At 48.7% G+C, this 25,556-nt stretch overlaps 3 protein-coding genes and 1 pseudogene across 3 annotated transcripts; 1 reads left to right on the top strand and 3 right to left on the bottom strand.

Moving 5' to 3' along the window:
- Positions 1–260: 260 nt before the first annotated feature.
- Positions 261–20,213, bottom strand: CCT7 (chaperonin containing TCP1 subunit 7). Its single transcript, XM_037126256.2, has 12 exons — positions 20,074–20,213; positions 13,840–13,993; positions 13,100–13,206; positions 8,755–8,880; positions 7,939–7,991; positions 7,441–7,612; positions 4,361–4,525; positions 3,372–3,560; positions 2,655–2,752; positions 2,144–2,276; positions 1,493–1,699; positions 261–638 (listed from the first exon to the last, which is right to left on the bottom strand). Exons 1-12 carry the CDS (start codon positions 20,077–20,079, stop codon positions 417–419), a joined length of 1,632 nt encoding a protein of 543 aa, XP_036982151.1. The 5' UTR covers positions 20,080–20,213; the 3' UTR covers positions 261–416.
- Positions 12,423–12,700, bottom strand: LOC119035041 (protein dpy-30 homolog). Its single transcript, XM_053663384.1, is given in 2 exon segments — positions 12,423–12,619; positions 12,622–12,700. Coding segments are annotated over 2 exon segments (276 nt in total).
- Positions 16,531–17,226, bottom strand: LOC119035031 (39S ribosomal protein L13, mitochondrial-like; annotated as a pseudogene).
- Positions 20,214–21,181: 968 nt separating the features above from the next.
- On the top strand, positions 21,182–25,332 carry PRADC1 (protease associated domain containing 1). The gene is made up of 5 exons (XM_037126259.2): positions 21,182–21,391; positions 23,440–23,540; positions 24,046–24,155; positions 24,411–24,578; positions 24,795–25,332. Exons 1-5 carry the CDS (start codon positions 21,325–21,327, stop codon positions 24,913–24,915), a joined length of 567 nt encoding a protein of 188 aa, XP_036982154.2. The 5' UTR covers positions 21,182–21,324; the 3' UTR covers positions 24,916–25,332.
- Positions 25,333–25,556: the final 224 nt, after the last annotated feature.

The following is a 25,556-nucleotide window of genomic DNA, read 5'->3' as shown; positions in this document are numbered from 1 at the left end:
GAAGGAACTCCAAGTTCCTTCTTTTCCCAGCATCTCCCAGCTGCTTCTGGGACTCAAGATATCACAGTGACACTTTGGGACAGGGGCTGCTCAGCTGCAGTTCCCTGCAAGCAGCGTGACCTGCACTCTGCCGAACCGCCACCAGAGGCTACCAGAAGTAATATTTCCACCTTTTGGGTGAGTATAAAACTAAAATCCTGAGCTGCAGTCATACACATTTGTGAGTAACACTCCTGTCCCCAAGGAATCTGCAAAGTGAATTCGAAGCCTTAAGGTTTATTTAAATAACTCCCAGTTAGAACAGAGTGGGCCAATCACTACACCTTCCTTGTAATACCAATTAACCAAGACGAAACAGCGAGCGTAAGGGCACCTGCAGCCAGCCGCCGGCCGCTTGTGTGAGGGTGGGGTGCCTCTCAGTGGAGGCGGCCGCGACCTCGGCCTCGGCCGGCAGCTGGGGGTGCGTCCACGGTCGAGCGAGGGTTCTTGATGGTTTCGTCCACGGACACAATGAGGCATGCAGCTTCAGAGGCTGCAGTCAGGGCATTGATCCGAACCATAGCTGGCTCCCACACGAAGGCCTCGAAGTTGTCAGCAATGTCCTCGTTGTTGATGTCTACTCCGTACCACATGCCCCCCTGAAAGATCAGAAGGTGGGAGGCATCACGGAACTGCTTTCAAATTTTTCCCTGCACACTCTCCCTCCAAAAGATGGGGAATGTTAGGAACCCTGACTCCCTGAACTTGCCCGCACTTCCCTGAGGAAGATGGCATCAGCCTCCAGCACCAAAACAGGAACCTGGCCACCCCTGCCCCTGCCCACCACCTCCTCTGAACCTCGGACATGCCGATCATACAGAGCCCCGGCCCTCTCCCAGGCCATCTGCTGTTTCAGGGAGGCCTCACCTCAGTCCCACCTGAGGACTGCATATATCAAACCATGCTTCTCAACAGCAGCAACCCCTATCTTACAGTATCATCTACTGTTTCCATCAGTCCCCACTAGATGAGGAACGGCGACAGAGAGGTAAAGAGATTTTGCCCAAAGTCCTAACACAAGTCAAAAGCACAGTCACTCACTGGGCACTGCTGCTGTCAGAGTGCCAGGCACTTAAACAAGTATTTGCTAAATAACAAATGAGGAAATGCAGTTCCCAGAGGTGACACTCGGAGGTGGTGGAGCCACAGCGGAACCGCGATGAGCAGGACTCTGGAGCGCTTCACCGGCATATGCGTCCTGGCCAGGCCACAGGGTGGCTCCACTTCCTCCCACGGCACTGGGAGGAGTGACCACACGCCTCGGAGGGGGGTTGAAGCAGCCTAGGGACCTCCAGTCCTGGCATCGTGGCTCTGCCTCCGCCCCATCAGGCAGCAGTTAGTTGGTACTGAGTTTAGTTCCAGCACCTGAGTTTAGTCACCTGGGCTGAGCGCACACTCAGAATCTAGCTCCATCCACTCACATCCCTGGAGCCCCCAAAAAGCAAACACCCACCTGGGCATGCCGAGCCCGCAGCTTGTTGAGGATGTTTGTGGCATCGAAGCCTGCATTGTCACACAGCTGGCGTGGGATAATTTCCAAGGCCTTGGCATAGGCTCCAATCAACAACTGCTGTTTCCCAGGAATGGTCCTTGAGTAATCCCGCAGGTACTTGGAGAGCTCCATCTCAATGGCCCCACCTCCAGCCACCACTGAATCGTTCTGTAGAGACCAGACCCGTCTTTCAACACGAGTGGTCCCCACGGGCCACGCTCCTGCCGCGGAGAAACCGGGCCCCTCGGCCAACAGGATGCCTAGCCCAGGGAGTGGTTCCTCCTGATCTCCACCACCCCAAGCCCCAGGGAGTCTACACGTGGCCCTTGTCCAGCATGTCCCAGCTTCAGTGAACTTTATGGTTTCTGACCATCTTCAAGGTCGCCTGCAGCCTGCGGACACTGGCACAGTCCCTGGGTTGGCTTGCTAGGGACTGTTTGCTCACAAGTCTTGGCCTTAAGTCAGAATAGCTTATTCTGAGAGACTGAGGCTGTTCCTCTATGATCTGTGAGGCAAATCAGGGCCCAGGGAAGGACTCATCACACTAACCCAGGGCCTCACTAGCTTGGGAGGGCAAATGGGCTGTCGGGCAGGAAGCCACCAGCCCAGTACCTTGATGGCCCTCCTGACAATCATGATGGCGTCGTGCAGGGACCGCTCTGTCTCCTCCATAAACTGCTCAGCGCCACCACGGAGGATGATGGTGCAAGTCTTAGCCTTGGGGCAGCCGGTGAAGAAATTGTACCTAAGTCCAGGGTCAAATCATACAGTTCAAGTCCTGTCTGCTGCCAACCTGCTGTGCACTGACCTCACCAAACCTCCCAACACGCAGCAGCTGCCCTTCTCTGTCCCACTAAGGTCCCCAATCCCACCCTTCAAGACATCTTCTTGGCCATGTCTGGAGCCATACCACTGGGACACTAAAGACTGCGGAGTCACACTTTACACCCAATGTGATCCTCCTCCCTCAACATACACTACACCTGAGCACTTTATGCCCCGAGAGGTAAGACCTCAAAAAAGAGTAGCGGATGCTGTATTCCACACCAACGGGACGGCAGGAGGCCACACTCAGGTGAGCCTCGTGAGCTCGGCCCAGATGCAGCCCAGGCCCGCGGCTCACCTCTCGCCTCCGATCTGGGCTTCTTCGAAGACCTGGCAGTGGCCCAACACGTCTACTGACAGAGCGTTCACACTGGTCTGGATGGAGCCTCCGCAGGCCTGCGGAGCACAGGAGGGCAAGACCCCAACAGTGAAGGCTCACACCAGGGCAGCAAGCTTCCCAACACCTAGTGTCAGAGCCAATGCCCGTGCTGGACTCTGCCCCAGTGCCCCAGAGCCCTGTGGCAGAGCACCACTCCCGCTCCTGACCTCCAGAGGACCCTTACCCCTTCTGAAACAAAACAGAACTAAGGTACATAAAAGACAAACAGGCCTAGTTAAAAGGAAATGGGGACTCAGTGGTTTACCCAACACCCCTCCCCGAAACTAAGGTGCTCTGGGCCCAACAACTGAAGTCAGTGCTTTAGACTTAGGCATCTTTGGTGAGACGCTGCACAAGGAGGGAAACCTGGCTGGAAGCATCAACACAGGATCAGCATCAGCTGATCACAGGGCTCGTTACTGCTAGGCTCACTCACACGTCGGATCCCCTGCCCTGTTTGGTCAGACTAACTCTGGTACCCGAGCACACGTGCACTGGGACTGCAGTGCTTTAAGGCGACAAGATGACAGGCCTGGACTCACGTGCCAACCTGACAGCAAACTCCCGTCCACCAGAGATAAATAAGCCCCCCCAGGGCCACGGAGGCCAAGAAGCAGCCTGTGCGAGTTGGGTTACCATCATCGTCCTCTTCAGATCCTCCTCCGGCACTCGGCCAGCACAGAACATGTCCCTGTCAGCAAAGTACTGGGTGGCCACATCCCCAATGGGGAGCTTGGACAAGACGACTTTGGCTCCAGAATGATGGATCTTCTCTAACTTGTCATAGAGGATGTTCCACTCAGCATCAACAATTGCCTGGTAATCCTGAAGAGACAAGGGTGAGGACGTTCTGGAGTGGAGGTTAGCATATACGGTGAGCTAAAATACATCTCCCATGACAGAAGTAGGCTAATTTACTTGGGAACTAATAGGGATAAAGAGAATAGCCTCTCCTCAGAGCAAATAGAAAAGGACCCTGTCAGATAACTTAGGAACCACCTAAAACTTTCAAACACAAAAGCACAAAGTAGCCCCAGGACTGGAAGCTACTCCAGAGCTGGCGTTGCCAACATGGAAGAAACGGTTCAGTCTGGACTGGTCCTAGCCTCCTCTGAGGCTCACCCACGCAGTTCCCAATGGATGACACGACCCCTTTCCCCAAAGGTTACTGTGCTGGGGAGACACTTCCAGGAGTGCCTGCTTTTAGCTGGGTGACACTGCTGCCTGCAGAGCGAGCCCCGTTTCTATCCATGACGGGCGTGCACTTCTCCCTGAGGCGGGGGACCCAGGCTAAACGGGCAGGAACCCACATCTGCCCAAACCAGAGAGATCAAAACACTGGGCTCTCTGTGCAGCTGGAGGGCCCCTGCCGGCCCCATCTCTACAGCTAGAGGACAATATTTCAGCAGGTCTGCTCTATCCGAATCTCAAGTCCAGGTCACTCTCAAAGAGCACAGAAGAGAAGTGGCCTCAGTATTGAGATATCAATATTTACGGTGACAGAAGGATAAAGGGGCCCACAGAAGCTTGAAAAACAGAGCTGGACCCCAGGCAACCACAAGACCCGAGGCCCCAGCCCAGAAGGCTGTCCATTTCCACGCCACTGCCAGCTGCTGAGGCCTTACCTCCACCGTGTGGACTCTGACTTCAGCATTATCTTTCTCAGCTTTCAGCTCCAGCTCAACATTTAAAAGGGCAATCTTTGGGTTATGGTACTTTTTGGGTTGCATTTCAAACCCTGCATAAGAGAAAGTCTTCTTGAATGCAACACCAGCTACCAGCTGGGAGTCCTATTCAAAAAAAAGAAAAAAAGTTCAACGGTTCAGTCCTGGAACGAAAGGAAATCAAACTGGTGGTGTGCTGGACTAATGCACATCCACTCCTGTGAACCTGAAAAGGTTAACTGCCTTTATTTCACTGTTGTAACAAAATCTTTCCATAATTGTAAAAGCTAGGGGAAATGCAAAACACAGCATCAGCTGTCCCGTGCCTTCTCTCAGTCCCAACCCCCAGCCTCCTGCTGCGCACACCCACACACACCCCCTCCTCCCTGCACTACACACACAGGACACGCCAGGCGTGTGTGCTGCAGCCTGGTGCTTCTCTTCCCAGGAGATGAAGTAGAAAGATCCCGAATGTCAGAATTTCCTGCGCAGTTCCCAACATGTTACTGTGGCTTCCCGTATCTCGATCCCTCAGAACATGAATTTCTACCTCTCGTTCCACAACAGAACTTCCTGCGGGCCGGATTTAATAGTAAGCCATAGCAGAAAGCATGGTGCACTGGAGACTGACTTCGGCGCTGTGAGGAAACTTAGATCACATCTCAGATCTCTTTTCTTACTAAATGACCAAGTCAATTCCCACTCCTGAATGTCCTCTGCCAGGGCTAATCTACAATCCTGACCTATAATACAGTAGCCTATCAGTGAACAGATTCTTGCATCATTTAAATACACAGCTTCCTTAAGGGGGTGAGGCCTAAGCTCAAATAAGATGACTGAGCAGAAATTAGACAGAAAAAAGGAAGAAAGACGGGGCCAAGAGGTGGAGGCAGTGTGGTGGAATCAGGGAATGAAAAGGCATTTGCAGTTGCTGGAATGTAAAGCAGAAATTAGGAGACTCTTATGGGCTCTAGTAAGGCCTGGCTCTTATCCTGTAAGCGGTGCAGAACCCCAAAAGGCTTTACACACAGGGCAATAAATTGGGGAACTTCACCCTGCAACAAGACAAGAGGAAGGGTGGCCTCTTCCAGGACGACAGTGTTGGGAGTAAGTAAGAGAGACAGGTTAAAGAAGTAAATACTAAACTGGTAGCCAAAAATGAGACTGAAAGGCTGTGAGGAGATGGAAAGGTTTTCAAGGAGGACTCTGTTCACATGACTGCAGAAATGGTACTACACCAACTCCACCAAGGAATACAGAAAGCACTGTGGGTCTGCGGGACAAGCTAACGGGCTCAGCAGAGGTTTGATACGAAAGCACGAGGCCTGGGGGACAGGTGAAGGCTGAAGATACAGATCAGGAAGTTCAGTTAAATCCTGAGAATAAGTAAATAACTACTACCACCATTCACTGAGTCCGATTTTTTAAAAGATTTTCTTTCTTTGCTTTTAGAGACAGGGGGAGAGGGAGAGAGGAAGGGAGAGAAACATTGATGTGAGAGAGAAACACTGGTTGCCCCTCGCGTGCGCCCTGACCAGAGACCTGTAACCCAGGCATGTGCCCCGACCAGGACTCAAACCAGCAACCCTTCGCTTTGTGGGATGATGTCCAAACAACTGAGCCACCCCATTCAGGGCTCTCATTCGCTGAATTATGTTAGTTTTCGTTAGTGTTTACATGCATTTAAGGAATGTGAGAATGTCTGAGGAAAACACAAGTGTGGCTTAAAGCTCCAGGCTTTCTCACAAGGTGAGATGATTAGTTCTGATGTCTAGTTTAGTTTAGTGAATGCCAATCCAATCTCAAGGGTTTACGGCAGCAGGAAGGCCAAGGGGAAGATAAAAAACATTGCTAGCAAGGCAGTGGGTAAAGAAAAGTTCAGCAAGCCACAATGCAGAGAATGGGCTGCAAAATGAGTGTGGTACTGGGGGCCACAGACGGGAATGGCTCAGCTGGCTTCTGGATTCCTCTCGGCTTTATTCCGTAGAAAGGCCCTCAGCTCACTGGCACGTGCATGACAGTTAGGAGGAAGAGGAGGGGGAAGGACAGAGTGCAAGCATAACTTGCAAGGGGAAATGTCAAAGAACAGAAAAGGGAAGGGCTAGGCTATCCCACGTCCAGCAGGTCTTGCCCTGTCCAAATCACTTCAGGAGGGCAAGCCGGAGATGGAAAAGGGTCCATAGCATCATGGAGACGCCAACATCAAAGAATGTTTCCAGACAGATATTACTGTGTTGAAAAAGCATGAGCTACAGTTATGCCCTGCACTACAGCAGACACTGGCCACATGTTGCTTATTTATATTTAAATAAGCACAAATTTAAAATTTCAGTGCCTCAGTTGTGCTAACTGCATTTCAAGTGTTTAGTACTTACACCTGGCCGGCGGCTACCGTACTGGACAGTGCACGCGTTTGGCAGCCTCACCGTCACAAAGCTACAGGGCAGCACTGAGGAGCCACACGTGCTGATACGGACCAGATTCTGACACACGTCGTTAAGTGAACAAAAGTAAGTTAACAGAAACTATGTATGATAAACAAATGTTGTGTTTAAAGCAGTATTTACACGTGTTTACAGAAGCACAGATTATTCTGGAAGGACACACAACAGTGGTTGAATCTGAGGCAGGAGCAGTATAGGGAACATCCATTTTTTCCTTTAGCGCCTTCAAAATAGTTTGAAGGATCATCTATTCAAACTAACTGAATGAAAGGGAGAGCATGGCTATCTCTACTGGAGAGGAACGGACTAAACAGTGCTGCTGAGAATCATTCACTGAGAAGGTCACAGGTAATTTAATAGAGCTAGCCCGACTCCCGCCCACACCAACACTGGGATTCTGGAATTCAGCCACTTCAGTCTTCGTTCTAGGAAGGAAATACAGGTCCACAGAGGTTCTGTTCTGTATGCCCAGCCCAGCCTGCCCTCCAGTCCTGCACGAGTTCTGCAAGCCTGTAAAGTTGCCCTCCTCCAGTACCAAGCTGTCTGGAGGGTGGAAGTGAAAGCAGGACTCTCTGAGGAAGGCCGTGGCATGGTTACCTCTAGGGCTCCACCTTGCACCTTCTTGATGCCGATCATTTTCAGCTGCAGCAAATCATCAAGCATCACTACGGCGTCCACCACCATCTTAGCGAAGAAGGCTTTCTGCTGCGAGATCAGCTTGGAGCTCAGAGCGGTCATGGCACATTTTTGTAGCAGCTTCCTCTGCTCTCTGGGACACAAGAGACCTGCATCAGGCCTTCGAAGTCCCTGCTTCTACTGCACTGTGGAGGTAGTTTCCATTCTAGCCCCTACACACAGCTCTCACCAACTTCTTCTGCCTCTACAGAAGGCAGCTGCCAGTGACAGACAGTGAGTGCAGTCAGGACACTTTTAACCTACAGTCCTCCGGCCTCTTCTGTGCAGTGCGGGCTGGGGCACAGCCAAGGGTCTAGCAAGAGCCAAAGAGCCCAGGCCCATAAGGAGATTACAACATGCTCCTGCATCCAATTTGCCCAAAGAAAGCCCCGCTTCTGACAAAGCCCACCACAGACTTACACTTTATCTTCCCTCTTCACAGTCACAGCGATCTCTTTGATCTTGTTCACTGCCTGCCAAGAACAGAAGTTGAGTGAGTCCATCATGCCACCAACTGGAGGAGTGGATCCCAGCCTCTTGCTAGTCGCTAGTTTGTTTACTCCCACATCTTAAGCATTTCTATTCTACAGCTGAAACAACATCTCTAAGTCTTGGAGCCGCCCAGAAAAATGCAGATCTCTATCGTTTAGGAAACTGCCATAGTCTGAAACGCAGACTAGGTATATAGTTCTAAAGAACCATAAGCATACTTCCAGGATTTAGCTCTGGATATGCAGGTAACACACTAAAACAAATGAATAAAAACAAGCTATGACACCAGGCTAAGATAAACCTTCTGGCTTTTGAAAAACACCTATAATAACTTCTAGCACTTTGTATATTAGTCAGCTGTTATATAAGATGATATACACTTATCTTGCTTCTTACATCTCTCATCTGAATGCCACCACACTGAAACAGATAGTAAAGGAAGGCCTAGAGGGACTGACTTGTTCCAGGTCACAGAATGAAGGTCAGAGGTCAATAAAAGCCATGTCTCAAGATGTACTGTGAAGTACTTGATAACAACAAAAATAGGTCTCACTTACTGAGAGCCTATGATTTATCTACACGATAGACCATCAAACCTGAATTGTAGAACTGAGGCTCCCAGGGAGCAGATTCCGAAAATGTCCAAGGAAGTCTTCCCAGTCTCTCTACACCCGAGTATTTATTGCCCTAGGAGAAGTACGAAGGTGCCCTGGCACAAGGCCAAGTTAGCCAGTTCTCACATACCAAGTGGGTGGCGGTGCGGAAAGCTCGGATGATGATTTGTGGGTGCAAACCTTCCTCCACGTAGGGTTTCACTTGCTTCAAAAACTCTGCAGCCAGCAGGGTCACTGAGGTGGTGCCATCACCGACCTGGAAGAGGAAGACAGAACATTCATGTCTCCTCATGCTCAGGGATAAATCCCCCAAACCCCATTTTCATGCAATCTGCCCATTTAAACTGGGCACTGCTGAAATGGGCATGAAGCTTTACATGGAAGCACAGGTACTGCAACAAGCAGAAGGAGGGTGACGGGAGTTAGGTGTCCATCCCATCAAATGGTCCTGAGCTGCAAAATTAATTCCCCAGCCAGGCCCATTCCCCAAAGAGGACTGATCTGGACAGTTAAGTTTCCTTGGGATATGAAATCACACATGCAAATTATCTGAGAACTTACTTAGTACATACAAGGCACTCTAGTGAATAAGACAGTTATAATACAATACTTACACGTCACAGATAACCATGGCAGCAAGGGGCATAATGTATTCTTTTTTTAAAAAGAGATTTTATTTCTTTATTTTTAGAGAGAAAGGAAGGGATAAAGTAAGAAAAGGAGAGAAACAATGATGTGCAAGAGATACATCGATTGATTGCCTCTCACATGCCCTCAGCTGGGTACCTGGCCCACAACCCCGGCACGTGCCCTGACTAGAAATCGAAATGTCAACTTTTTGGTTTGCAGGCCAGCACTCAAACCACTGAGCCACACCAGCCACGGCAATAAACATATTCTTTAAGGAGTACAAATTAGTATAGGAATTTCAAAAAAAAAATACTTTTTTAAAAGATTTTATTTATTTACTTTTAGAGAGAAGAGAAGGGAGGAAGAAAGATAGGGAAACATCAATGTGATGCCCTCAACCAGGGACCTGGCCTGCAACCCAGGCATGTGCCCTAACAGGGAATCAAACCAGTGACCTTTTGGTTCACAGCCCACTCTCAATCCACTGAGCCATACCAAGCCCAGGTCAAAAAAATTTTTCTTTTCTAGCCAAATTCCTCTAAAACTAATCTCCTAGGACCAGCCAAAGTTCTTTATACATTAAACACTATTCAGAATAAGCAGACTACTAGCCTGCTAATCTTTCTTACATGTTAATTTTTCACAATGACATCTAAACCCTATTTTTAATGAATGAGAAAAAGAGTAAGAACTCTTAAGAAAACTGACTAACATAGGATTTGGAAAAATTTGGTTGCAATTTACTTATGAGGTCTGTCCAAGTCTCCAGCCATGTAATATGAAAACTAGAGACACTTACTGAAGTAGATACAAGAATAACTAAATGTAGGACAATGACGCCTCAGTCCTTCAAGTAGGCACCTTGGGAACTCCCAGTTTTCCCAGCATCTCTTTCTACTGTTCAATCCAGTGCAAAAGTCTTTCTTGGAATCACCATCAGCTGCCCTGTCACATTTTCCTGAATCTTACTGATACTTTGAAATCTCTCCCTTTCAAAAGGTGATGATACTTGTAGTTTTGGAAAAAGCCAGAAGTAGCAAGATGCTAAATCTGGGCTGTAGGGGGGCTGGGTCACCTGGGTGATCTGATGTTTCACCAAAAATTCTGCATGAGACGAGATGCATGAGTGGGTACCTTGTTGTGATGGAAGCTGCCAATCACAAGCTGCCCATAGGTGCAGATGTTTTCATCGTATTGCATCTCTCAACCAACGGAGAACACTGCAGTAGCACTCTTTATTGTTTGGTCTGGAGGGGCATACTCGTGATGGACACCTTCCCAATCAAAAACCACAATGAACATGGTCTAGAGGTTGCTACAACTTTGTGGTGCCTCCTTTGGGCATGGAGCACAAGGTGACTGACTTCTGTTGGGACAACTGGGCCTTCGTTTCCAGGTCATAGCTGTAGACTCACAATTCATCTCTGGTTATGACCTTCTTGAGGAAACTTGGTTTATTGTTAGTGGTTTGAATCAAGTCATTAGCAACTGCAGCACAATGTCCTTCTGCTCTGGTAGTAGAGCTATGGAACAAATTTTTCCATGAAACATTCCATGCCAAGATCCTGTGTCAAAATCTCAGACATGGTGGTTTTGAGAATCCCCAGTTCAGCTTCTAGTTCTCTCGCTGTCTGGCATTGGTATTTGTTGATTGTAGTCTGTACACATTCAACATTCTCAGGTGTTCTGCTTATTGCAGGCCTTCCAAAATGTGGGTCACTGTCAGTAGATTCTCCACTATCTTTGAAGCATTCGCCACACTTTGATTTATGCTGCACTCATTGCATCATCCCAAAAATCCTTCTGAATTATCCAAATAGTTTCCATAGAGAAATGTTCAAGCTTAATGCAAAATCTGATGCAGATTTGTTGCTCTACTTGCTCAGTCACTTTCAATGCGACAGCCACACAGTACACACACTCACTCAAGGCATATACAGCCCCTACTGACTAGTGTAGTGAAGTCCTCACTCTTCGCACATGTGCATTCCAGTCCACTCACCTTAGGGGCCAGACTACATTAATGTCATGCAAACCACAGTTGTTATATTAACAATGACTGGACTTTTTTCCAGGCAGACTGCATATACCCATTGTGTAATGTTGAGAATTCTCCATGGAGAAGGATTACTGTGACAAAGGGTTTCAGCAGCCAAACTCCTGGCCAGAAGCTATTATTCACTTGTTGAAAACATTAACAGGTCAAATCCAGACTCTTCTCACTTTAATTTTAGAAAAGTCACACTGTTTTATAGGCTACTGGGTCGTGACAAGCCTTTCACATAACTTCAGGACATACCTGCAATACCCTAAAACATAAACATGTTTCTCTCAACACTTATTATCAAGACTCCAATATTTGAAATGGTTTCTGTTAAAATAGTGAATTTTGTTATGTTTATTTTACTGCCATTATAAAATGGGAAACCAGAAAACTTAGGGTTTCCAGACCTTTTATTATTTTAATATTTAACAGTTTATTTTGAATGTCATTTTAAAAACAAAGTTAAAGAAAGCCTTGACTGGTGTGGTTCAATGGGTTGGGCACTGTCCTATAAACAAAAAGGTCACTGGTTCAATTCCAGTCAGGGCACATGCCTGGGTTGTGGGCCAGGTCCCCCATTGGGGGTGTTTTTTCCTCACACACCAATGTTTCTCTCCCTCTCTTTGTCCCTCACTCACCCCCCCCCCAAAAAAAAAAATAAGTAAATGCTCTGGCTGGTGTGGCTCAGTGGATTGAGTGCCAGCCTGCAAACCAAAGGGTCACTGGCTCCCAGTCAGGCTCAATTCCCATCCAGGGCACATGCCTGGGTTGTGGGCCAGATCCCGGGGGGGGGGGGCTCATGAGAAGCAACCACACAGTGATGTTTTTTCCTTCCTTTCCCCTCTCTAAAAATAAATAAATATTTTAAAAAAACTAAAATAAGTAAATAAAATCTTTAAGAAAACTTAAAGACAATCTGAGGAAAAAACTGCATCTAATACACTCATTAAATAAGTATGGTACCTAAACCAAAATAAGGAAGATGTTTTCTTCTGCACCTGCAAGAATAAGCTGTTATCCTGAAGGTTCTTACACTTGCCAAAAGAAAATAATGTCTACGAAAGCTGCCTCTCAGTCATGTAAATCTAAAGTAGAAACCAACATTTTCTGTTCTTCCCATTAAGTTAGTTTCGATCTTCAAACAGTGCCCTGTTTTGTAAAAGATATGCTAGAAATTCATTGGGATTTGATGGTCTTCCCTTTGCAAGCACAGCAAGTCCCTGCAATAAGACAGGCACAATTGTCTGATCCAGGTGGGCATCAGGTGGCAAAGACTGGAGACCCACTTTCTGTTTTGATTACTTTTCTGCATTCTTCTTCTTTCTACTATCCTCTTGACATTATCTGTGAGACCACACTCAGAGTAAGGATTTTCAGCAATCTGCATCCGTTCCTCCAGCATCTATCTGCTCTGGGTACATGGGAGACCCTGCAAGTCACTGTACCTGGACACCAGACCTCGCCTGAGCCGTGCGTTCCTAAGTGCCCTGCAGCGTGCGACCAACTCCCGGCAAAAACCAGTTCCGCCAAAAGTGATCCCAGGTGCATCCTATAAGGTTAAATTTATTTCCCTAGAAACTCATATGAATGACAACAACTAGTCCTAAGATCTCAGCTACAAGCAGTGGAATGGTACAAATTTTAACAGATTAATTGCTTCTATATATTTTTATAAGTACGTATTACTTTTGAAATTATAATTTTAGGTATAAAAAAATCACAGCTTTTAGAGAGCAGCATGAAGGAGCAAGCAGGCATGTGTTTCAACCTCCACTTAAACATTTCTGCTTCATTTCCTTACCTCGGCATCTTGGGATTTGGCGATGTCCACTAAAGTCTTCGCTGCAGGGTGGACGACGTCAAGGAGTTTCAGAATTGTGGCCCCATCATTAGAAATTGTGGCTTTTCCTTAAAAGGAATGAACACAAAGTAAAAATTTAAAGACCCTTTCTTAAATTCTGTCTTATAGTTGGACTGGGAGTTCACGCACCCTTTACTGGGATGCGGCAGTGGGCACCATGGTGGGAATACGCTGATGTTTTCATAGAGTTCTGTTTACAAAGGGCCACCTAAAACCACAAGCTTCCAAAGATTATGAGCCCCTACTTTTCTTTGAGCAGCATTTAGCATGCCTCTGATGTAGATAACATTTTTTAAATGAGAATGAATAATCATTTAGGTATTAACATTAATTAATGAATACCCTAGTATCTCACATCAATTAATACCCTAAAACATAAAAGGGAACTTATTCTTTGTCTTGACAACATGATACAATGGCAGTGACCACCGGTAATGCCAGATGGTTCAATGTCATGTTTCTCTACTGTTTCTCTCTACAAATCAACTGCCTCCTGAGCCCAACTTCTCCTATGTATTCCCACAGGGCTCAGCATTCAAGACCAAGCATGCAACGCAGCCACTTCATAGTGAGAAAGCTCTGAAAAGCACTGAGTTTTCTGATGCAAACTTCTGCTGGCCCAGCATTCCCCAGAAGCCTCCTGTCCTGCAACACTGGCCTAAGGAATCCTGCAGACTCACCTCGGCCATCCACAATGAGCTTGTCCATGCCACGGGGGCCCAGGGTGGTTCTCACGGCCTCTGCAATCACCTGGCAGGCACTGATGTTACTTACAAGCTGGGGAATGCCTTGGGAACTATCAGTCCCTTCTTTCAACAGGATAACTGGTGTGGGCTGAAAAGAAAAAACATCTATTACAATGAGGCTCAAGGAGGAAGGGTGAGGAAAAATGCTCCATCTCCCCACTAACAGGAATATCTGGAGGTCTTTTTAAATTGCATTCCGCCACTGTCCACCAGATCCATTCCTTAAACAACCTCTATTTCCAGAGACATTGCCAAGACCACGGCAAACCTGGTATGTGTGCTAGAAAATGGTTTGAGAAACAATGATTTTGTTTAAAGGAAGAAATTAAGGAGTAATATGTTCTCTAGTGCCCAAGTGAATGAGCGTGGCCATTTCAACTTCTGACCCCACTCTGTGCTGAAGAATTGGGTCAAGGAACAGGAGGAAGCAGCGGGCCATGCTCAGTGTTCACCCTCCAGCAAAACATCCACTTATCTGCATTACAGCTTAATCTAGAGAAATGGGGCCCTGGTGCGAAACCCGAGGTGCCAATAGCTTCAGGGGCTGTTCTGGAGATTCCTAGACAGGCAGCTTTGCCAAGGATGTTCAGCTGGAGTGTAGGGAAGCAGTCGGGCAGAGAAGCAAAGAGCACCTTTGTTCTGCCTCACAAATGACAACACGTCTAATCCACACAGCACACACATTTCCATTTCTCATGCTGGCTCCATAAAGATTCCTGTGACTCATCTCCAATCCGATACCCCGGAGAAGTTTTTCTCTTCCTACTTTGCAATGGCCTCCAAAACAAGTCATTATCCCTATAGAAGTTTAATTTGCAGGCTTGCTTTAGCAACTTTGGAAGACAAGAATACGTGCTTAAAGGGCCTGCTTTAATACCTTTGCCCCAGTGACCACTAGCACAGACAGGAATTCCTCAGCGGAGCAAGCCAGAGTTCTTCGTCCTGCATAAAGCTTGTGCCTTCAGGAATGAGCTCATGAACCAGATCCAGTCTTCCAATTGACTGTGACTGATTGTGTGTTTGTATGACACAATATATTAAGGGTAAACAGTTTCAAAACTTCCGTTATATGTGTGCTATTAGGCTATGATTTAAAATTTATAGCTACTGCTCATGTCCAGCCCTAGGGGTACTTCAAGTGTCTGAGCAGGACAGACACAGGACAGCTCAGGGCTGTCTCACTCTAACAATGAGGAGTCGAGGATTCACACACCACCAAGTCTAGTTACCTGTGAGGATGACACCATCATATGAACTGGACAATTCCTTTGGCCAGTGAAGCTGGAGGATAGTGACTAAGCAGAAGGTTGGAATAAGGCTGAGGCATGCAAAACACAGACCACACACTCACCTGTAGACTGTATTAAGGGGTTTGTATTTCACTCCTACAAAGGGAAGCCCTGGAAAGACTTGCAGCGGAGGAATGGTGTAGTCTAACTTACATTAAAAAAAAACAAAAAACCCACTTAGAGCCTTGGCCGGTGTGGCTCCGCTGGCTGGACCATCGTCCCACAAAGGAAAGTCTGAGGGTTTGATTCCTAGTCGGGGCACAAACCTAGGGTAAAGGTCCAATCCCAGTCCAGGAACACGCGATCCCTGCACCAGGCGTGCATGGGAGACAGCCAATAAATGCTCATCCCTGGCATCAGTGTTTCTCTCTATCTCTTTCTGGATGCCCCCAAGTGAGGAAAAAGTAAACAAGTTAAAATTTAAAAAATCACTACAAACTAGTTAAGAAGAGGCAAGATATAATGTGCAAATGCATAAAAAAGAGGCTAAAGATGCCCAACAAAACTCCAATGAGTGAGCGTGTAAGAAGTTGTATCTTTGCGGTCTTGTTCCGGCTTTTTCCTAATGAGCATATCACACATTACTTTTTCTTTTCTTTTTTTTTAAGAATGCCTATTAGATAACCCCTAAATCTGCTACCAGGCATGGACTGGAGACAGGGCAATTCCTTCCCTTTTCGTGGTAGTGTTCCAAGTCTCGCAGTGAGAAACAGCTTCTTCACAGTCTCGGCACTCCGTTGGGACCCTCGCAACTTCTAAGACAGACACATCACCTGAAGGCCCCACCTTCTCCCAGTCCCAACTAAATCATTCCTCACGGCTGCCTCAAGTCTTCTCTGGTCTACCTCTGCCCCAGGTAAAGAACTGAGTTTAAATCAAAAACCAACTTGAGTCTCGAATTCCTCCCTACTGCCTTGAACAGATTCTGGTCTCCTTCCAACAGGCTTAGCCAATACTTTTGCGGACCTTTTCTCACCTCCACCTCCAAACCGTGCCCCCATCTACAAGAGCCACCTGCCACTGCTACCAATATACTCTCCTACCGCCAGGCCAGCAGTTCTTCACAGCCCCAGTTCCAGGAGGTTTCCTCACCGCACCCACCAGAGGCATCGTGGACAGGGGAGCCTGTTCACAGCTTTTATACTGCCATCCATCCGCCCGTCCTTCTCTCTCTCCCCTTCCTTCCTTCCGAGTTGGCCGAGTGAGCAACTTTATTCTTATAACCACTGATAACATTCAAAGTCAAGCAACTCTATAACATAATGTATTTTACTGAAATTTCCTGTTGAGGGAAGATCCCTTCCTGACTTTTCTTCACAAACTTTCAGCACCCATGACACATTTCTTGTCCAGTACAGTGGTGTTTCACTTGGCCCTGTACGTTAGGAGAAACTAATCAGGAAGAATTTCCAATTCACCTCATTGTGGTTTTCCGCAGTTTTCTTTCTTCTACAGCTGGTAACTTTCAATGGAGACTGCACTCTCAGGAAAGCCTCTATTTCTTCCTATGTGTACTCATCTCGGTGTTCAGGTACTTTCTGTGGTTGTGGAAGCTCTTCCACTAAACTCTTGAGAAATCTTTTGGTGTACCCTCGTCTTGGAAAAGATGCGACCTCTGTGTCACAGTTCTTCTGTGAAGGTTTTTGTTAGCATGCCGTAAATGACTACTTTTACAATTCCTTCTGGATCCTGCTGGGGAAGTGAGCAGCAGTTACTTGTTCAAATCCACCTGGGTAACCGGTATGTGACGAGTGTACTTTCTGTTCCTATTTGTTTCCAGAAAGCGCAATGCGCCTTGTGTTCCTCATGACAACATGATCACTGCAGTTGCTCTGTTGAGGCTGCACAGGTTTGTGACCCTTGGTTTAATTAATGCCACAGTGGCAATTTTGCCATGATGCTGCATTTTCCCATCTGTAAGATATCAAACTCAAGCACAACTGGCCCACTGCTGGGACTCTCTACAGAAACTTGTTTCCTCACTAGGAGCTCGGTCCTCCTTTCTCCAGTGCCCAAGGCCAGTCTGCAACATCACTGGCCCCTGCCATCCTTTCTTAAAGTATGAGCTTCCCAAAGGTAAGGAAATAATAACAATCTCAATTTGTAGCGTGCTTAGATTTGGCCACACACGAAGCAATGTTCAGCAGCTTTTCGTGCTGAAAATGCAACTGTTAAATGTACATACCAGAAAGTGCTTGATATTAGCAATGAAGTAAGATAGCACTGGCTTCTTGACTTATTTTTGGAAAAGCACTGGCAGTATGATGACACCAGATAGACTGAGAATTCTTAAGGATAAAGCAGGAAGGGGTGGGAAGCAGATGACCACACCCCAGTTCCCTACTCTTTGTAGGCCCTAGAGAAATGGTAGGCTGACCCAGATCCTGTGAGGAGGGAAAGGTAGCAGGCGCAGCTGGAATAAGGCATCGAGCAGGATGAGTCCTCGTCTATCAGCTCCCTAGAGGCAGGCACGGCTTTGCAAAGCCCAGCTTCTGCCCCCAAGTTACTTTTCAATCTCATTCATTTTACTCAAGTAGAAAAACAACTGCAGAATCCAAAGAAGGCTTGGGAATTATAGCTTAATAATCTTCCTGTTCATCCTCCTTAAAAACAAGATGTTCTACAAAACCACAACAGGTAGTTATATTCCAAGGCTTATAGTGTTCAACACCAAAGGCAGGGACATATATTCTGTACAAGCTGTACCACAGTCACAGGGCTGAGGTTTCGGGGCACCCTTTTACCTCTCCTCCAATCACAGAAGGCTTCTAGAATACCCAGGGCTAATTCAACAACAGCAATGAGGATCCTTGGTGATGGAAGTTTCACATTCACAAAAACAGCCAACACAACAAAGAAACAGAGCAAGGGTCAGTTCAGGGAAAAAAAAAAACAAGTGTGCTGGTCTATAGCCCTTGGTAACGGGTTTTATCACCACACTGAACCCTGGTTTGATTCCTAGTTCTGTGAATGCCAACCAAAAATTTCATGGTTGCCTTGGCAGGAGGGTGATTACCGGGAGGAAAGGAAGCAAGCAACAACCTAGCAGAACAGCTAACGCTTGCTTGAATGCTCACTACATGCTGGATACTTTCTATGTATTAGTTAATTTAATCCCCTCTAACAGATGGAGAGCCAGAAATTTAGTAAAATGCTTGAAGTTGCCCTGGCCAATGTGGCTCAGTTGGCTGGAGCACTGCCCCATACACCGAAAGGTTGTGGGTTCGATTCCCAGTCAGGGCACATGCCTGGGTTGTGGGTTTGATCCTTGGCTGGGGAGCCTACAAGAGGTAAGCAGTTGATGTTTCTCCCTTGTCCCCTGTTCCTCCCTCTCTAAAGGCAATGGAAAAAAAAGTCCTTGGGTGAGGACTAAAACCAAGATTAATAATAATAAAAAAATAACAACACACTCCAAGTCCCACACCTTGTAAGCAGCAGAGCTGAGTTACAAACCTAGGCAGCATTCAGCATTCTCTCAACTGTCCCCCTACACTGCCTCTGCACTGAAGACACAGATGACTTCAGAACAGACAATGCTAAAGACAGACCTAAATGGCAGTACTGCAGGTACGAGGGGGGAGGGTGTACAGATTAATGCCAGGTTCCTTCTATCTTGGGTCCAACTGGATTCATAGGGCATTTGGTAGCAGAATAAACACCTCATAGGTGTCAGGACAGGGATAAGCTGCAGGAAGCAGAAAAAAAAAAAAAACCCAGCAGAGAACTGATTCAGACTGATATGCCAAAATGAATGAGTGAACTGTGAGTGCACAGAAAGCAGGATCGCAGTCGGAGTTTGGCCTCACACACCTCCTTAGTGCCAGGTGGGTAACGGAAATACCAGGAGAAACATTTTGTGGAGTGTATAGTTGTCTGACCCCTATGCCCTATGCTGTACACTAATACAAAATACTGAATGTAAACTGTAATTGAAAAATACAATTGAAGAAGAAATCCCACCAAAAAAACCCCAACTGCCTTAAAAGCTGGCTCTGTTCGACAGCAATTCACTGGCTAGGCTTAGGACCCACGTAAGGTACCTGCAGCTATGAGATGGAGAAAAGAGATGCCTTGTGTGGAAGGGGGGAGGGCTACAGGGTGCCTCCAGGATTCATCACCAACGCCCCTAAGAAAATGAGACCCAGAGGTAAGTGGCCAACTAGAAAAATTTGGTCTACTGTCAAATCCGGAGGGGCAGTCGGGTCGGGGTTAGAGCCCGGGTCTTCAAACCTGATGCATCTGCCCACCCATTCTCCTGGATGAGGAGTGCGCCCCACCAACCAGCCCGACGTAGTACATTCAGTAAGTACTAAGCATGAGTTTACTTAGTGAATGAACAAGTGAATGAATGAATTAAAGTATGAGCAGAGAGGTCTGTTTTCCTTTATGCAGCAACAGGCGAGTGGGGTACATCAAGAGACCGTGAGACCTTGCGCTCTAGCCATTCCAAAACACACTTCTTTACGTACGCATCTCTCAGGGCGGCCAGGACTTCTAAGTCTGGCCACCAAATGCTTACACGTGCTAAATCGGCACTAGTTTTAACACAGGTCACGACTGGGGGGGGGGGGCTAAAAAAACTGGGTCCCTGACGCGGGTCCACTGCCAGAAGCACCCTAGGGCTTGTAGTCCCCGGCCGGCCCGACCCGGGCCTCCCCCAAACTCCAACACAGCCATCGCCGAGGGCCCCTGCTCCATGCCTGGGCCGAGCGAGGCAATGGCGGGCCGTAGCTGCCGATGGATAAGGAATCGGAGCGAGGGCAGAATCGGTAAGCAGAGAAGGGCTCTACGAGAGAGGTCGCGGCCAGTCGGCGCCAGCCACAGGCCAGAAAGCAGTGGATGATGGCGGATGGTGAAGGATGCACGAGACGCCACTCACCATCATCTTGGAAGCTTATTCTACGGCCCGCCACTCTTCTTCTTAGCTCGGCGTCCGGGCCGCCCAGCAACCCCACAATACCCCGCGCCAGAGAAGTCCCCAGAAGGTTCGAACAGCGTTGGACCGGGAGAGGAAGAGGGAGGGCCACTTCCGCCACTCTATGGTTCGCTACCAGAGAGTCAGTGTTGGTAGAAGGGCCAGAGGCGGAGTCCCGGAGGGCGCTCTACCGAGAAGCGTTGGTTATCAAACGTTCGCCTAGTTTTGCTCGTGCCTTTTTCTCACCGAGTATGAAGGATCTTTGCTCGGCCTGTAATACATCCCTTCCACGCCCCCGGAGAGCAGACCAAGGATGAAATAAATACATTTATGGAACAATGACTGTGGGGCAAGCTTATGCTAAGTATGCTCTTAACATGAATGATTTCAGTTAATGTTCACAACCCTATCCCGGTGGTACTATCATGTCCATTTTACAGGTGAGGAAACAGGCTGAGAGCTTAGGAAAGGTGGCCAAAATCTCAGTTGCACAGCAAGTGGTAGAGCAGCTGGCGTGGGCACCTGGCCCAATGCCCGTTTTCTGGTTCTGTACTGGCCCGAGCTCCTCGAGGGTGGGGTGCATCTGACCATTTCTCCAGCTCCTACTACTGGGGCCGCGAAAGCAGTGGTGGGACTGGGCAAGGGAAGAGCAGCGCGGGATCGCCAGAGATCACCTGGGCGCTAGACAAATGCTTTTCCAAGAAGGGGTCGGGGAGGAGAAAAGCGTAGCTGGGAGAAAACAAATTCATTGTCGTGCGAGGCAGCCCCGGGAAGAATTCCGCCGTGACCACAAGAGTTGAAAACCAGGACTTTCATCGATTGAAGCGAGTGCTCCCAAGAGCCCACCTCCAGTTTTCTGTCATCCCTGCCAGCCCACACATTAGCCGCAAGGTCCTCCGAGTCCAATCCAAACTGAGAAATGCTGGGGCGGGACTGGAGGGGGGGCGGCTTTTGCTATTAAGAGTTTAGACCAATCAGCCCTTAGCCCCACTTCTGTTAATCAATAGAGAGTGGACTAAGGCGCAGAGGCGGAAAGTGTGGCTTCAAGAACAGGCGTCATAGCCAATCAGCCGTGGGCCTCGTTTCCACCCACTAACCAGCGGCGGGACCGGGTCTGGGGGCGGGAGGCAGGAGCAGCTGTCAGGCTGAAGTCCCGCGAGCAACGAGCGGCGGCTGGTGGCTGTAGGAAGCGCGGCGCCCGGCCGGGCCCTGGAGATGGTCCTCGGTGCTGTGGGCTGGTGTTGTCTCGTGCTCTGGCTCCCCGCGTGCGTCGCGGCCCACGGTGAGCGGCAACCGGCGGGGCTGTGCTGCGGGGCGGGCCGTCCAGCTTGTGCGCGGCTTGGGCTGGGGGCCACAGGTCACCTTGGGGACCCCGCGAGTTCGGGCAGTTGGAGTGGGTGGGTACTGGTCCTCAGGAACTTGAGCCTGGTGCGGCCTGGGGCTGGGCTCCGAGCCTCATCTCCCCACGTCAAAGCAAGACTCTCGCCTACCCCGACTAATGCTGACCCCTGTGGCTGAGGGAGCTACCAAGAGAAGGAACAAGGGACAAGTAAAGATCCCACGTGCTAGTTCCCTTATATGTTCCTGTATATGTATGTGTGTTCCTGTAAATGCATGTGAGTGCTAACATACATATACAGGAACACACTCCTACATGTGTGCTCGCATGCAAGGACAGATGTACAGACAACCTGTTTGCACCTACAAGAGCACAGAAATATGTATGGCCATACACGTATGTATACCACGCTTAATTTCCACAGATCAGCAGCAGACGCTAAGGCTAGGCAAAGATGGGGGTGGAGGGGGGGGGGTGAGTTTAGTGCTAATCCAGGAAGGCTCCTGGGAGTGTATCTGTATCGGATGGCAAGTCCTCACTCCCAGAGTAATAGGATGCATAGCCCCGTGCCAAGGCAGAGGCGCTCTACTGTTGACTATGATTTGGGCAGTAGGCAGGGACAACTAAAGCCATAATCAGTCCCAACCCTGGCACACAGTAGTGGCTTGGTGGTTTGTTGATTGACTGATGGACCTGTGGCAGCGGCTCTCATAGCCAAAGGCTCGATGGAGCAAGGCCTTGCAGACCATAGTTAAGCGTTTAGATTTTAAGTGCAAAAGGAAGCTATTGATGGGACTGAAGCCATGGGTGTGGTGACATGGTCATATTTGCTAAGTTGCTTTCAGAAGGTCATGGCTCATGTGGCTCAGTGGATTGAGTGCTGGCCTGCAAACCAAAGGGTCATGGGTTCAGTTCGCAGTCAGGGCATATGCCCAGGTTGTGGATTCCGTTCCCAGCTGGGGGTGTGTGAGGCAACCACACATTGATGTTTCTTTTCATCTTTCTCCCTCCCTCCCCCTCTCTCTAAAAATAAATGTTTTTTTTAAAAAAGAAAGTGCTTGGCTGTTGTTTGGTGAGTGGACCTTAGGGAGCAAGAATAGAGGAAGATAGGCTAGTCAGGACAAGAAATGGTAGTGGTGGACTAGAAGGATGGCAGTGGGACCAGAGAGTCAATTTTTAAATTATTATTAAAGATTTATTTTATTCTAGCCCTGGCTGGTGTAGCTCAGTGGATTGAGCTCGGGCCTGCGAACCACACAATCGCGGTTCGATTCCCAGTCAGGGCACATGCCTGGGTTGCAGGCCGGTTCCCTGCCGGCCAGGTCCCAGCAGGGGACACACAAAAGGCAACCATACATTGATGTTTTTCTCCCTCTCTCCTTCCCCCCTTCCCCTCTAAAGATAAATAAGTAAAATCTTTAAAAAAAAAGATTTATTTTATTCTCATTTGAGAAACATGGATGTGAGAAACACTCATTGGTTGTCTCCTGCAGGCACCCCAACCAGAGATTGAGCCCACAACCCGGGCATGTGCCCTGACTGGGAATCAGACTGGCTAACTTTTGGTTACAGGATGACGCTTCAACCAACCAAGCCATCCTGGCCAGGGCTGGAGTCAGCTTTTAAGTTTTAGTGAGAATTGTTTTGTACCTAGACTACCACATCCTCCACCTCGAAACTTTCAGGTGCACTTGAGAGCAAAGACAGATTAATCCTCAGAGAGGTAACACCACAGCTAAAATAGATTAACACTCAGATAAGACTAGAGCTCTCAGTCTTCCTGGCTCCCCGTGAGCAGTGGCAGCTGTAAACCCCCAGGATTACTCACTGTGCACCAACTCTATCCTCCCCAGGGCAGGGGCCATCTATCCTGCCCTGTCGCCTGGAGGACCCACTTGGCTGAAGCTGGGTCCCTGGGCCCAGACTATAGGCACCTTACTGAAGACCGTGGGGTCTATGGAGGCTTCTCACCTCTCTTCTCTATCTTTCAGGCTTACGAATCCATGATTATTTGTACTTCCAAGTGCTGAGTCCTGGAGACATTCGATACATTTTCACAGCTACGCCTGCCAAGGACTTTGGTGGTATCTTTGTAAGTTCAGGGAGGGCCCCCCCACTCTGGTCCTGTAGCCGTCTTCTCCCCACTAAGCTGAGACAACCCTTCGCATCCCTTCAACCAACACCTGAGTGCTGGGGCAGGGAAGGGAGCAGAATCCAGCTCTATCTCTGCAGGGTAGGAAGGGCTTCCAGCTACCTCCCTGGGAGTAATACAGACCTGGGCACCGTGTTGGGACCAGTTATCTTTGGGAACATGAAATGGTGAAAAACCAAGAGCCCTGATAGTCCTGCCTCTGAATGATGGGACTGAACGACGTGACTCCCTTTCTCTGGGTCCATATCAACTGTCCCGCCTATCTCGTGGAAAAGGGTAGAACAACTGGATAAGCCTTTGTGAAATTGAGGAGCCCAGCACACAGAAACCACTCCACACCTTCCCTTCACATCTTGTGAGGAGGTGATCTATCACCACGGGATGACAGCCTGGTCTCAAAGCAGGTGCATCTCGTTACACTCTGACCCGTCTCCATGTCTTCCAGCACACAAGGTATGAGCAGATCCACCTTGTCCCCGCTGAACCTGCAGAGGCCTGTGGAGAACTCAGCAACGGTTTCTTCATCCAGGACCAGATTGCTCTGGTGGAGAGGGGGTGAGAAGCGGACAGGCACCAGTAGGGGAGGGCACGAATATGGTAGATTCTAAGATTGATGGTGCTGGTGGTCCTTTGAAAGAGTTTTTAAATAATCATTCTAAGAGTCTTTATGATTATCTGTGACTTTTGGCCATTTATTTATAAGTCCTTATTAAAAATTACCCATGGTCCTCCTTTCATCCTTCTAGGGCGACAGCTTTGGGGAGGGGTAGCTAAACCCTGCCTTTCCTTTGATCTCATCACCTTTTCCAGGGGCTGCTCCTTCCTCTCCAAGACCCGGGTGGTGCAGGAGCACGGTGGGCGGGCAGTGATCATCTCTGACAATGCAGTCGACAACGACAGCTTCTACGTGGAGATGATCCAGGACAGCACCCAGCGCACGGCTGACATACCTGCCCTCTTCCTGCTTGGCCGAGATGGGTGAGGGCTCCTTGTCTCTGGGTGTCAGCACTAGGCTGGGTGCCATGACTTGGGGAGGTCAAGGGCAATCACCAGTCCCTTCCCAGAAGCCTCATCTTGGGGGGCCCCAGTTGGAAGGCCAAAAAGTCCTTGGGCTCTGGAACTCCCGGAGTGACAGTGGGGCATAATGGGATGCTGAGAAAGTGACCATCACCACCTCTCTTCATGCCCTACCAGCTACATGATCCGCCGCTCCCTGGAACAGCACGGGCTGCCATGGGCCATCATTTCCATCCCAGTTAATGTCACCAGCATCCCCACCTTTGAGCTGCTGCAACCGCCCTGGACCTTCTGGTAGAAGAGTCGGTCCCAATTTCCACCCATAAAGCAACTCTAGGCTGGAAAGGGGAAATCCAGGAATTCTGCTGTATGGGACTTGGAGACAACACTTGCGGACCGGCGGAGCCAGGTAGAGGAAGAAGGAATGGGCCTGCTCTAGGCTAAGGGAAGCCACGCCATTGTTTCCCTTCCCCCGGGGGCCCCCAAGGTTGTCTCAGGCTATGGGAAGATGCAAGACCCATGTCCCAGGGCTTCTTGGCCTGAATCTGGAACAGGGGCAAAAGGCCCATGACCTATCACATCCCACTGACTCTAGCCTCCCCACCCAGCATCTCCTCAGTGTCCTTCACAGCAGTTGCTGGAGTGGTTTAAGAGCTCGTGTTCGTGGACTTAATAAACCCTCACTGACTTTTTAGCAATAAAGCCTCTGATCAGGGTTGCAACGTGTCCTAGAGTAAGAGCACAGGAGGGGGTGGGGAGCCTTTGACCTCTACTGGCCAGATGCCCTTGTATTGAGGGGAGGAAACTGTGGCCCAGAGAGGGTGGAAGACTTGTCCAAGGTCCTTCAGACTGCTGTCCTGGGTCCCAACACAGCCTTCTGCTTAGGATCTTAGGAGCCATAGTCCTCTGGGGCTTTAGAACATCAGCAAAGCAGAGTGG

The sequence above is a fragment of the Artibeus jamaicensis genome, unplaced genomic scaffold (assembly GCF_021234435.1).
Source record: "Artibeus jamaicensis isolate MK-2021 breed Jamaican fruit bat unplaced genomic scaffold, CSHL_Jam_final contig_3174, whole genome shotgun sequence".
Taxonomy (NCBI): Eukaryota; Metazoa; Chordata; class Mammalia; order Chiroptera; family Phyllostomidae; genus Artibeus; species Artibeus jamaicensis.
This window is presented reverse-complemented; position numbering and strand designations above follow the sequence as displayed.